The sequence below is a fragment of the Emys orbicularis genome, chromosome 13 (assembly GCF_028017835.1).
Source record: "Emys orbicularis isolate rEmyOrb1 chromosome 13, rEmyOrb1.hap1, whole genome shotgun sequence".
Classification (NCBI taxonomy): Eukaryota; Metazoa; Chordata; order Testudines; family Emydidae; genus Emys; species Emys orbicularis.
This window is the reverse complement of record NC_088695.1, coordinates 50449813-50463022: the sequence shown is the minus strand read 5'-3', so window position 1 is coordinate 50463022 and position 13210 is coordinate 50449813. Positions and strand designations below refer to the sequence as shown.

The 13210-nt window shown below is 52.6% G+C and overlaps 1 protein-coding gene across 1 annotated transcript in view; it reads right to left on the bottom strand.

Moving 5' to 3' along the window:
• The window catches only part of ASPSCR1 (ASPSCR1 tether for SLC2A4, UBX domain containing), an 86213-nt gene extending 83908 nt beyond the window's left edge, over nt 1-2305 (bottom strand). Inside the window, exons 1-3 of the mRNA XM_065416272.1 lie at nt 2204-2305; nt 1830-1885; nt 516-630 (exon numbers count right to left, since the gene is read on the bottom strand). Coding sequence (XP_065272344.1) covers nt 516-630; nt 1830-1885; nt 2204-2305 — 273 coding nt within the window. The remainder of the gene's footprint in view (nt 1-515; nt 631-1829; nt 1886-2203) is intronic.
• Nucleotides 2306-13210: the final 10905 nt, after the last annotated feature.

The window sequence follows — 13210 nt, the reverse complement described above, 5'->3', positions numbered from 1 at the left end:
ATTAGTTGTATGCAGTGTTGTTGTAGCCATGTTGGTCCCAGGATATTAGAGAGACAAAGTGGGTGAGGTAGTATCTTTTATGGGACCAAATTCTGTTGGTGAGAGAGACAAGCTTTTGAGCTTAAACAGTGCAACCGGGTTCAAAAAAGAACTAGATACATTCATGAAGGATATGTCCATCAATGGACATTTGCCAGGATGGGCAGGGATGCAAAACCATGCTCTGAAGTGTCCCTAGCCACTGTTTGCCAGAGGCTGGGAATGGACAACAGGAGATGGATCACTTGACGATTCCCTGTTCTATTCATTCTCTCTGACGCACCTGGCATTGGCCACTGCGGGAGACAGGATACTAGGCTGGATGAACCTTTAGCCTGACCCAGTATGGCCGTTCTTATGTTCAATAAAATATTACCTCACCCACCTTGTCTCTCATGCTCATTTGATCTGACTAGATCAAACCCAGTATGGCTGCAAACTAAATAAACTTAGGTCATGTTGTGAAATTGACATACTCTGTTTTCAGTTCCCACTCTGTTACGAGAGATTGGCACCACCTCCAGCTTGGCATTGTTGGGCAATTTGGCAAATCTCCACTGCAGAGAAAGATCTAGCACAGACCTCTGAAACCTGCAAAAGAAACAAGCCCAAGAAGGAGATCAGGTAAAACCACATGCTGCCCCTCAGTTCTCTACAGAGATTTCTAGCCATACACTATCTGGAGCAGGAAAAGAACTCTGCACTGCTTTACACGTTGATGAAGTGCCATGGTTTGGAGTCTATGGTGAAAAGCTGTAAGCGAACCCACCAAAAATAATTCCGCATACTGAAAGTGTGCAGACTGGCTGTGGAAGTCATAGACAAGGGGTCGGCAACCTTTCAGAAGTGGTGTGCCAAGTCTTCATTTATTCACTCTAATTTAAGGTTTCGCATGCCAGTAATTCTAAAAATGTTAAAATGTAAGTCTTTTCTATAAGTCTATAATATATAAGTAAACTATTGTTGTATGTAAAGTAAATAAGGTTTTTAAAATGTTTAAGATGCTTAAAATGCAGAGCCCCCCGGACTGGTGGCCAGGACCTGGGCAGTGTGAGTGCCACTGAAAATCAGCACGCATGCCATAGGTTGCGTACCCCTGTCATAGACTTTGCAAGGACTCAAAGTTCTCATCTCTTCTCCCAAGACTATAAGGAAGAGGTAGAATACAAGTGAATAGACCAGGCAACACATGGGGTAGAAAGTAATAGGAATGGTGGAATTACCACCTTTATGGAGATCTGGAGGTGGGGGCCTGGGGGTTCAGAATATAAACATCCATTTTGAAGTTTTTGAACAAAGCAGTACATCAGCCCTATACGCATCTTTACAGCAGGGCAGAGCCTGAAACACATTGTGTATGTGCTCCCATAACACCAGCTTGGATAAACTAACAAAACAAAAGCACCCAAGGCAAGTTTGCCTGCTGTTCCAGGGCCTCCTCCCTCCCAATCTCAAAGCTCAGCCACTGACAGACATGCACCTTCTGATGTGTCATTCAGGGTTGGAGCCCACAGAGAGAAGGTTCTAGGCTTTCCCTGTGGAGCTGCCACCTCTCCCGTTAGCATAGCAACTGACTGGCACATCACCAGCTAGCTCACTGTTGATATCACTTGTATAGTGAATGGAATAAATAGAACTCTATCCCCTATCTTTGGAGGGGGGCCATTTCAATCCAATTGCACAACAGTGACACTCAAGTCTCCCATCCACAACATTCAGTGGGAGTCCGCAAGCAGCTCTGAGGCCTGCCCAGGCAATAAGAGGATGTGTCCAAACCAGCCAAGACTCACTTCAAATCATACTCGTTGGCATTGAAGTTCTGCATCCCACAAACTTCCTCTAGAATCTGCAGAGAACAGAAGGGAGGTTAGCAGGGGCTGGGCGCTACAGAGCCCTTATCTGGGCTGGGCACTGCAGACCCGCCCCTGTTACTCCAGTTCGCTGGGCCCTATAGCCACAGGCGGGCCCAGGAGCTCGCAGCGCAGCCGGGCGCCGCAAGGGAGAGGCCCGGGGCTGCCCGTAGCGGGGGGAGGGGCGGCGGGGGGGAGGGCTGCTCACAGCGGGTTTCCTTCCAGGGGCCGATCTCAGGGGGTCTCTCCCCCACCTCGCCACTCACAGGGCGTGTCTCCCCCAGGCCCGCCCGCCCCCCCCGGCCAGGACCAACCTGGAGCAGAGTGGTGCCGGGGCCCACCCGCACCGTGACCCGCCGCCCATTCGGGGCCAGCACCGAGACCGCGAAGCCCCCCCCGCCGGCGGCCGCCGCCATCTTCCCTCTGCCAGGCCCGCCCTCTCAGCGCCAGTGCCACGCCCCCTCGAACTAGACCGCGCCGTGATGGGCGGGGCCTATGCACGGACCGCCCCCGTGCTTGGAGCCCCGCGAGTCTTGGCGCCAACGCCCGGCTCCGTGGCCCCTCCCTCACCGCCGTGCCTGAGCTGGCGCCAACATTCACAGCACAGTACGCATGCGCTAAGCCCCTCCCCCCTCAACTCCTCATCCCTGCAGGGCTTGGTGCGCCCCGCTGCTCCTGCCCCTCCCACAGCTCCCCTCCTCCTGCACCCCCCAGCCCCCCATCTGCACCTCCAGCCCCTCCCCTTCCACAGCTCCCCTCCTCCTGTACCCCCTGCCCCTCCCACAGCTCCCCTCCTCCTGCACCCCCCAGCCCCCCATCTGCACCTCCAGCCCCTCCCCTTCCACAGCTCCCCTCCTCCTGTACCCCCTGCCCCTCCCACAGCTCCCCTCCTCCTGCACCCCCCAGCCCCCCATCTGCACCTCCAGCCCCTCCCCTTCCACAGCTCCCCTCCTCCTGTACCCCCTGCCCCTCCCACAGCTCCCCTCCTCCTGCACCCCCCAGCCCCCATCTGCACCTCCAGCCCCTCCCCTCACACAGCTCCCCTCCTCCTGTACCCCCTGCCCCTCCCACAGCTCCCCTCCTCCTGCACCCCCCAGCCCCCATCTGCACCTCCAGCCCCTCCCCTCACACAGCTCCCCTCCTCCTGTACCGCCTGCCCCTCCCCTCACCTCACACAGCTCCCCTCCTCCTGCACCCCCCAGCCCCCCCATCTGCACCTCCAGCCCCTCCCCTCCCACAGCTCCCCTCCTCCTGTACCCCCTGCCCCTCCCACAGCTCCCCTCCTCCTGCACCCCCTGCCCCTCCCACAGCTCCCCTCCTCCTGCACCCCCTGCCCCTCCCACAGCTCCCCTCCTCCTGCACCCCCCAGCCCCCATCTGCACCTCCAGCCCCTCCCCTCCCACAGCACCCCTCCTCCTGTACCCCCTGCCCCTCCCACAGCTCCCCTCCTCCTGCACCCCCCAGCCCCTCCCACAGCTCCCCTCCTCCTGCACCCCCCAGCCCCCATCTGCACCTCCAGCCCCTCCCCTCCCACAGCTCCCCTCCTCCTGTACCCCTGCCCCTCCCCTCACACAGCTCCCCTCCTCCTGTACCGCCTGCCCCTCCCCTCACACAGCTCCCCTCCTCCTGCACCCCCTGCCCCTCACCTCACCTAGCTCCCCTCCTCCTGCACCCTCCAGTCCCTCCCCTCCCACAGCTCCCCTCCTGCTGCACCCCCCCATCTGCACCTCCAGCCCCTCCCCTCCCACAGCTCCCCTCCTCCTGTACCTCCAGCCCCTCCCCTCACACAGCTCCCCTCCTCCTGTACTCCCTGTCCCTCCCATAGCTCCCCTCCTCCTGCACCTCCAGCCCCTCCCCTCCCACAGCTCCCCTCCTCCTGCACCTCCTGCCCCTCCCCTCACAGTTCCCCTCCTCCTGCACCCCCCAGCCCTCCATTTGCACCTCCAGTCCCTCCCCACCTCCAGCCCCTCCCCTCATACAGCTCCCCACCTCCAGCCTCCCCTCACACAGCTCCCCTCCTCCTGCACCCCCCGCCCCTCTCCTCCGCCTGCACCTCCCCTCACACAACTTCCCTCCTCCTGCACCCCCTGCCCCTCACATTCCCCCACAGCTCCCCTCTTCCTGCACCCCCTGCCCTTCCCCTCACACAGCCCCCCTCCTCCTGGGGGCCCCCACACCTGCACCTCCAGCCCCTCCCCTCACACAGTGCCCCTCCTCCTGCACCCTCCCCTCATACAGCTTCCCTCCTCCTGCACCCCCTACACAGCTCCCCTCCTCCTGCACCTCCAGCCCCTCCCCTCCTCCTGCACTCCTACCCCTCCCGTACCCCCACAGCTCCTCTCCTCCTGCCCCCTGCCCCTCCCCTCTACCCTCTTACACAACTTCCTGCACCCTGCCCCTCCTCTACACAGCTCCCCCTCCTAAACCCTCCTCTCTGCTACACAGTTACCCCTTCCCTTGTACCCCACACACTACTCCCTCCCCCTTTTCTACACAGCTCATCCCTTTCCCAACTCACCCATCCCTTCCTTTATACAGCTCTCCCCTGGCATCCCCAGACATTGCTGCTTCCCCCATAGCTCACACCCCCTCCACTCTCACAGCATGCTCTCTCCACAGTTCCCCTAATCCTGCCCTCCCCCTGCTGCATAGCTCACTTGTCCTCTATCATCCCACGCATGCAGCTCACTACTTCCTCAAAGTTCACTCCCTGCCCACGCTGCTCAGTCCCCCACAGCCTACACCTCCTCACCCACAACTGTCAGGCCATGTCTACATTAAAAACTTCGGTTGACACAAGTCACGTCAGCATAAAACCACCACAGTTAGTATATTGCTTGTGCACATGTGTGCTTGGCTGCTTGCATCAGCGTTGCACATACTCACCAGCAGTGCTTGTGTCAATGCAGTGTGTGGTGCACCATCAATAGGTATCCCAGTGTACAACATGCCACCATTCAGCACACTGGCTTTTGGGAAGTTTTGGCAATATAAGGTGGGGCAGAAACAAGTCATGCAGGAGTGACTGGGAGCAAAGGATCAACTTCCCAGCATGCAACTGTCTCCATCCCATAATGTCACCTATATCCCATAATTTTTGCCCCTTTTCTAAAAATCCCTCCCCGCTTGTCTGCCATCTCTGACAGAAGCATGGAGCCTGCCCAGCTCTGAACTATTGTCATAAATGTTTCTTCTGATGGATATCTGCAAACACCCGTCCTGAAGATGGAATCTCCTGCAGCCATTTTTGAAAAAATTGATGCTGCTTTGAAGATATACTCCACTACTGCTACTTCGGAAGAAAACTCTTCTTCACCCTCAGCTACACTGTCGTTGGCTGCTGCTGTTCCTCAGAGGTATCCGTGGTGCTCTGCAAGGTGGCAGTGGTATCTCCCAAGTATGGCATGCAACTTGTTTTAAATGTGGCAGGTCTGCAGCTTGGCAGTGGATTGACTGTTAGCCTCCATGGCCTTCTGATATGCCTGCAGCAGTTCTGCTTTCATGTGGCACTGCTGCTGATCCCTGTCATAACCCTTCACCTGCTTTCCCCCTGCAATCACTTGTAGATGTCCACGTCCACATTTCTACAACTGCTCTGTAGCAGTGCCCGCACACAGCCCCTTCTCACCACAGAAGTCCAATACCTCTTATCTATTCCAGGCAGGAGCATGTCTGGAGCATGTAGCAGCCATGCCTAGCAGGGCAGTTGCACACAATAACTGAGAGCTGGAAGGTGTACTTGCTAAACTTAGGGTTACCATATGTCCGGATTTTCCCAGACATGTCCGGCTTTTTGGTCCTCAAATCCCCGTCCGGGAGGAAATTCCAAAAAGCCGGACATGTCCGGGAAAATAGGGAGGGGTCGTGGGGCTTGGGGCCGGGCTGGAGCCGCTGGGGCCGGCGCTGCTCGGCCGGGGCCGGAGCCGCTCGGCCGGAACCGGGGCCCAAGCCGAGCTGGGCCGGAGCCGCTGGGACCAGGGCTGGGGGTGCTCGGCTGCTGTCCGGAGCCGGAGCCCAGCCGGGGCCGGGGCCAGTGCCCCAGGGCCCGAGCCGAGCTGGAGTTGCTAGGGCCGGGGCCAGGGCGAGCCGGAGCCGCTCGGCCGGGGCCGGCGCCCCGGGGCCCGAGCCGAGCCGGGTCGGAGACGCCGGGGCCAGAGCCTCTTGGCCGGGGTCGGCCGCCGGAGGAAGCCGCTCGGCTGGGGGGGGCAGGACTGGGCTGCGCCTCCTCGCACCCCCCCTCCGCCACCGCCCCAGCTTACCTGCTGCCTGCCTGTTTCAGGCTTCCCGCGAACATTTGATTCGCAGGAAGCAGGGGAGGAAGCGTTCAGGGGAGGGGGCGGAGTTGGGGTGGGGACTTTGGGGAAGGGGCGGAGTTGGGGCGGGGAAGGAGCGGAGTTGGGGCAGGGCTGGGGAAGGGGCGGAGTTGGGCCGGGGCCCCATGGAGTGTCCTCCTTTTGTTTTATTAAAATATGGTAACCCTAGCTAAACTGTACAATCAGAAAAAGGCATTTAAAAATATGCAGGGTTTTTTAAGTGGTGGGGGTGGCTTCTGGTCTCCGTGGGCAATGGAGTTCACAATTGCGAGCAGAGCAGTCAGTGTCAGCCAGTGTGGGACAGCTGCTGGAGAACTGCTACGGTAGACATAGGTCACCCAGTGCCTACACTCCCGCTGCATTGACCATGTAGGGTGACTGGGGCTCAGTGCTGATCAGGGAGGTGATGTTACAGCATTGCCCCTAATGAGGCACTTACATTGTCAGGAAACAACTTTGAGTGTAGACACATGCAGAACTACCTTGATGCCAGGCAAGTTAAATTAATCTGACTTTCTAGTGTAGACCAGGCCTCAGCTTGTAAGTCTTTTGAAAAGGTACTCTTTAGTATGTTGTGGATTTGTAAAAGGTCATATTTTAGTGAGGTTTGGGGGGAGGAATAGCTCAGTGGTTTGAGCATTGGCCTGCTAAACCCAGGGTTGTGAGTTCAATCCTTGAGGGGGCCACTTAGGGATCTGGGGCAAAAATCAGTACTTGGTCCTGCTAGTGAAGGCAGGGGGCTGGACTTGATGACCTTTCACGGTCCCTTCCAGCTCTAGGAGATAGGATATCTCCATAAATTAAATTAATTAAATTAAATTAAATGTCTGTTAGACTGGAGAAAAGTGTTATGATTTTGCATTGGTGCTAATGAATGTTAAGTGGGTGGTTAACACCTTAGATTTACCAATAGTGAGAGGGTACTTGTTGATCAAATGTCATGTTTACCTAGAGAGAGATGATTTTAAACTGTTTGGAGTGAGAGACCTCACCATGTGGAATTTGGAGATTTTGTTGCCCCTGCTATGTCTGCACTGCCAAAAAAAGGAGTGAGATTGTTGGCAATCTGTAACCGTGCGGGACTCACCCCTGCGGTGCCTCCTGCTGGCCTCCCGGGGAATTAGCTTGCCAGCCTCCGGAGCGCCCTCGGTTGGCCAGTGTCTCGCTACCGCTGGGCCCCCCGTGTCCCTCCTGGACCCCAGTGCCCCTTTCCACTGGGGTTCTGCCCCTCGCAGTACCCCCACAGTCTCGATGGGTCTCCCCTCCCCAGGGAACCCCCACCCCCTATCCCCACCTTGCCTCAGTCTTGGCTACTGCCAGTCCCCATCTAGCCCCCCCTCACTGGGGCAGACTGCAGTGTAAAAGCCACTCATCAGAGGCAAGGCGGGTTTGGACTGGCTGCCTCTGCCTACCCCTTTGGGCTGCCCTCTACAACCCCAGTATCTATTTGGCCTTCCACTAGGCCACAGCCTGGGGGGTTTCCAGGCTGGAGCTCCCCAGCTCCCTTGGCTTTCCCCCCAGCCCTGCTCCACCTCAGGTACCTTGGTACGCTCCCAGCAGCCAGGTTCCTCCCTCTCAACAGGCTAGAGAGAGCGTGCTCCTGCTCCTGGCTTCCCTGGCTTTTATAGCGACAGCTGGGTCTGTTTGGGGCATGGCCACAGCTGAGGCTGCCTCCCAATCAGCCCAGCTTTTCCCCTGCCCCAGCCCTCTCCAAGGGCTGTTTTAAACCCTTCCATGCAGGAGCGGGTGACCACCCCGCTACACGATCCCTCGAGGTTGAGGATGATCTCTTTCACAGGTTTAATTTTTCATGGGTCCTTTGATGACTGAGGAGCCTGATCCTTGAGCCACAGGCTTGTTGGCAGACATTGCAGGTGGTGTTGGAAGACAGGGTCGGGCTGCGATTGCTGTGTGACAGTTGTCTGTCCTTTCTTTTCTGGTGTTTTTCTGTGACCAGGGCAAGGCAATTTTCCTCAAAAGTGGACATTCCCTCTCTGACAAGTCTTTGCCAGTTATCCCTATCCTGGGCTGCTGTCTCCCAGTGTGTGGTGTCAATGCCACATCCCTTGATGTTTATCTTGAGGGTGTCTTTAAAGCGTTTCTTTTGGCCTCCCCATTTCTTTTCTCCTTTGGTGAGTTGGGCAGACAGCCATTGTTTTGGTAAGCATACATCAGGCATGCGCACACAGTGCCCACTCCACCTGAGCTGGTGCTGGATAATCAGGGCCTCAACACTGAAGATGTTGGCCTCTGTGAGGACACTGACATTAGTGCGATGATCCTCCCACTTTATGTTGAGAATCTTCCGAAGAAAGTGCTGGTGTTGGCATTCCAGGTTTTCAGGTGTTTTCTGTAGGTCACCCAAGTCTCACAGCCATAGAGAAGAGTTGGGATTACCACCACTTTATAAACTAAAAGTCAAGTATGTGTTCTGATGTGATTGTTGAACACCTTGTGAGTCAGTCTGCCGAAGGCAAGGCTGGCACAGCGAATTCTGTGCTGAATTCTATGTCTGTCCTCTGTGAGAGATGGCTGCCAAGATAGGCAAAGTAGTCTACATCTTCCAGTTCTTCTTTGTCGATATCGATCTTCCTTGCTGAGTCTGATGATTAACCGGGGATGGGCTAGTGGAGAACTTTTGTTTTGCCGATGTTCAGAGATAGCCCTAGACTTTTGTAAGATTCAGAGAAGCAATTAAAGGCTGTTTGAAGATCCTCCTTTGAGTGTGCAACTACAGCACAATCATCTGTGTACTGGAGCTCAGTTATTGTTGCCAATATTACTTTAGTTCTGGCACGGAGATGAGAAATGTTGAAGAGGTTGCTGTCAATCCAATATTGGATGCCAATGCCCTGGGGTAGACGGTCTTGGGTTAATGTTTTCATAGCTGCTAAGAAAATGGAGAAAAGGATGGGTGCCAGTACACAACCTTGTTTTACACCAGTTCAGATGACAAAGGGCTCAGAGGTAGAGCCACTGCACAGGATGGAGGCAGTCATCTGGTCATGGAGGAGTCTTACAATGGTGATAAATTTGCTTGCACAGCCAAACTTTTACATGATTTTCCACAGAGCCAAACAGTTGACAGAGCTGAAGGCTTTGGTCAGATTGATAAAGGCCATATACAGTTCCTGGTGGTGTTCTTGACATTTTTCCTGGATCTGCCTGGCTGCAAGAATCATGTTGGTTGTGCCGCTTGTTGTTCTGAAGCCACATTGGGACTCTGGAAGTATTTCCTCTGCAAGAGGAAGCAGGTGATTCAGTAAAATTCTACCAAGAATCTTCCCAGTGATGGAGAGGGAATGCCTCAATAGCTGCCACAGTCGGCCCTGTCTCCCTTTTTGAAAATGGTGACAATGTTAGCATTACGTAAGTCAGCAGGGATTTCTTCAATGTGCCAGATTTTGAGGAGCAGCAAGTGAAGCTTGTTAGTCAGTGTTTCTCTCCCCACTTTGAGTACTTCAGCTGGTATGCCATCAGGACCTGGTGCTTTATTGTTCTTCATTTGTTTAATTGCTTTGCAGACCTACTCAGGTGTTAGTGGGTTGGCAAGAGTTTCCCAGATTGGGTTCTGAGAGGTGGAGTCGATGGTGTTGTCAGTCACAGTTGATTCTCGATTTAGAAGCTTTTGGTAGTGTTCCTTCCAGTGCTCTTTGATGGATTTGTTATCTTTAAGAAGGGTACTATCATCTTCGGATTTCAGAGGTGTAAGGCCACATGAGCTAGGTCCATACAGAATCTTTGTCTCACCAAAAAAGCTCTGCATATCATGTCCGTCAGCAAATGTTTGGATTTCTTTTGCTTTGTCCTCCCACCATTTGTTTTTGATTTCTCAGATCCTCCTTTGACCTTCACTGAGCTGATGGAAAGAGCTCTGCTTCTGACTGGACAGTGGTTGGTTTTGCCAGTCACAGAAAGCTTTTCTCTTCTGGTCTAAAAGGGCTGTAATCTCAATGTTGTTGTTGTCAAACCAGTCCTGATGGCAGTGGGTAGCAAGGCCAATAGATTCCTTGCAAACCTCATGAATGGTCTGTTTTAGGGCTTCCCATTCTTTGACACTTGTGTTGTCATTTCCAGGTGTGCATAAGGCCAGTTTTTCACTGAGGAGTGATTGGAAGTTCTCTTGTTGAACTGAGGATTGAAGTCTTTGGATGCTGTATTGCCACCCGTGTGATTTGGATTGCTTTCTATGTTTCAGTGTAATCCTGATAGACATGACTGACCTCACCAAGCAGTGGTCAGTCCAGCAATCATCAGCTCCTCTCATGACATGGGTGATTTGGACATCTCGTAGATCCCGTGTTCTTAAAATGACATAGTCTAGGAGGTGACACTATTTTGAGTGGGGGTGTGGCCAAGTTGTTTTGTACTCGTTGATTTGTCTGAAGATTGTGTTTGTGATCACAAGGTCATGCTCTGCACATTTGCTGTGTAGAAGACTGCCGTTGAAATTGGTCTTGCCCACTCTTTCCTTCCTAATGGTGCTACTTCATACGCTAGAATCTCGGCCAACTCCTGCGTTAAAGTCCCCTAAAAGGATTATCTTATCTGTTTTTGGAATGGATGACAACATTTTATCAAGGTCAGTGTAGAAGGATTCTTTCTGTTCTTCTGCATCAAGAGTTGGTGCATATACACTGATGATAATGGCAAATGATTTATTGACCAGTTGGATGCGGAGGGTCATAAGGCACTCAATGCCGAAGGGGAGTTCAGTCAGGTGGTTGACTAGAAGTTTTTGATTGGAAAGCCAACATCGTGTATTCGCCTGTCGCTTGCTGGTTTTCCTTTCCACAAGGAAGTGTAACCGCCATCCTCTTCCCTCAAGTCGTCTTCATCTGCACATCTTGTTACACTGAAAGCAGCGACGTCGATGTTGTTGCCCGAGAACTCTCGAGGTACAATTGCTGTTCTGCGTTTGGGTCTTTCACTTTTTGATTCGTCTAGTAGGGTATGGACATTCCAAGTTGCAAGAAACATTTTTGTTTTTCGACCGCATTGGGAGTGATCCCTCTGGACATGGTTATCCAGTCAGGTATGGTGGGATAGCCTATGTTTGGGGCACCTTTTCTTCCCCATATGGGGTGAGCTGAGGGGTTCCTAAAAAGACCTGCTCAGTCATGACCACTGCTGCCGAAAATTACCCCCACCCCAGTCCAGGGGCACATGATGACCATCTTGTGGTCACCACCTGCGTGTGGGTCTGGGACTAGGGACTCCTGGTGATCACTTCACCTATCCACGTCGCCACTCACCCATCACCCCAGGACTTTTATGGGTAGGGGTGGGGAAAAAGTTTTGCCTGTGAAAGAAACTTGCGCGTGAGTAGTTTAATGTGGGGGAGCTGATGCACACTAGCAGCCACACAAATCTTGGCGGAAGAGGCATCTGTGTCTGGTGGCAAGGAGGTCCAAGATGATCGGGAGTTTCTCCTCTGTTGCAGCCTTCGTCCGCCTTTGCAGCCATTGAGAGGTGATCCTGCTTCATCCACCTGTTCTGCCATTGAAGTCTTATACTGATTGTGTTGTGCTTGGCTGCACTTTGTCTGGTACCTCGCCTTCGACCTTACCACCATAGGTGACCCTACTAGGAGTACAGGACTCCAGACGGCATCGCTCTTAGGGTCATAAGTATATGCAAGCTTCTCCACCACATCAAGGTGGCAGCCCAAGGAGAAGTCACAACGAGATAAATAAGATGAGTTAGCTCTCTTGCTGTAAAATCCTAGTGTTTTTACCTGGAGGTAGATAGGTTAGGTCAACACGATAACTTCCACCTGGGATTAACATATATTGCTTAGCTACATCAAGGTAAAAACTACAGAGCCTTGTCTCCACTAGGATTTTACAGCAAGAGCGCACTCATTGTAACTTGCTCCTGGGGCCACGTAACTCCAGTAGATTACCTATGCTGACTGGAGAATCCCTCCCATTGGCGTAGGTAGCTTCTACACTGAAGCACTACAGCGGCACAACTACAGCAATAGAGCTGTGTCTCTGCGGCATTTGAAGTGTAAGACAAAGGTCTTGTCTACAAGTCAGGAAGGCCTCCTGGGGATTCAGTCTCCTGTGTCTCTCTGGAGTCATATTCATTTTCTCTCTCTCAAGTTCAGGATCAGGATAACCGCTGCCATTTTAGCTCAATAGTTTAGTTTACTACTAATATGTAAATCAAGGTAGACCCACATTCCTCTGTCTAGGACAGACCTTACCACCTTTACCTAGGATAGGCTGTCTGGTCTTAAACATGTTCTAGTAACATCATACAGAGGGAATTCATAACTTCACATATAATATTACAATTCATTTTACAATTATATTAATAACCAGCATGTTATTAGTCCTAAAATGATACCTCACGAGGCATATTTTGTACCAGTATAATTGCAGTACTGTGTAGGGTGTGAATACAGGGCTGCCTATGGTCGCTAGATTCCAAAGCCAGAAGGGACTATTGTAATCATCTAGTCTGACCTGCTATATAGCACAGGGCAGAGAACTTCCCTAAAACAATTCCTAAAGTAGATCTCTTAGAAAAACATTCAATCTTGATTTAAAAATGGTCAATGATGGAGAATCCACCATGGCCCTTGGTAAGTTGCGCCAATGGTTAATTACTATCACTGAGAAAAATTTATACCTTATTTCCACTCTGAATTTGTGTAGTTTCAACTTCCAGACACTAGATGATCATGTTATACATTTCTCTGCTAGATTGAGGATCCCTTTATTAAATATCTGTCTCCCATCTAGGTACTTACAGATTGAATCAAGTCATCCCTTAGCCTTATCTTTAAGCTAAATAAATTGAACTCAGTGACTATCACTAAAAGGTATGTTTTCTAATCCTTTAATCATTCTCGTGGCTCTTCTCTCAACTCTTTCCAATTTATTGACATCGTTCTGAATTGCGGACACCAGAAATGCATGCAGTATTCCAGCAGCAGCCACACGAGTGCCAAATACAGGGGTAAAATAACCTCTCTACTCCTAACATTCCCATTTAATC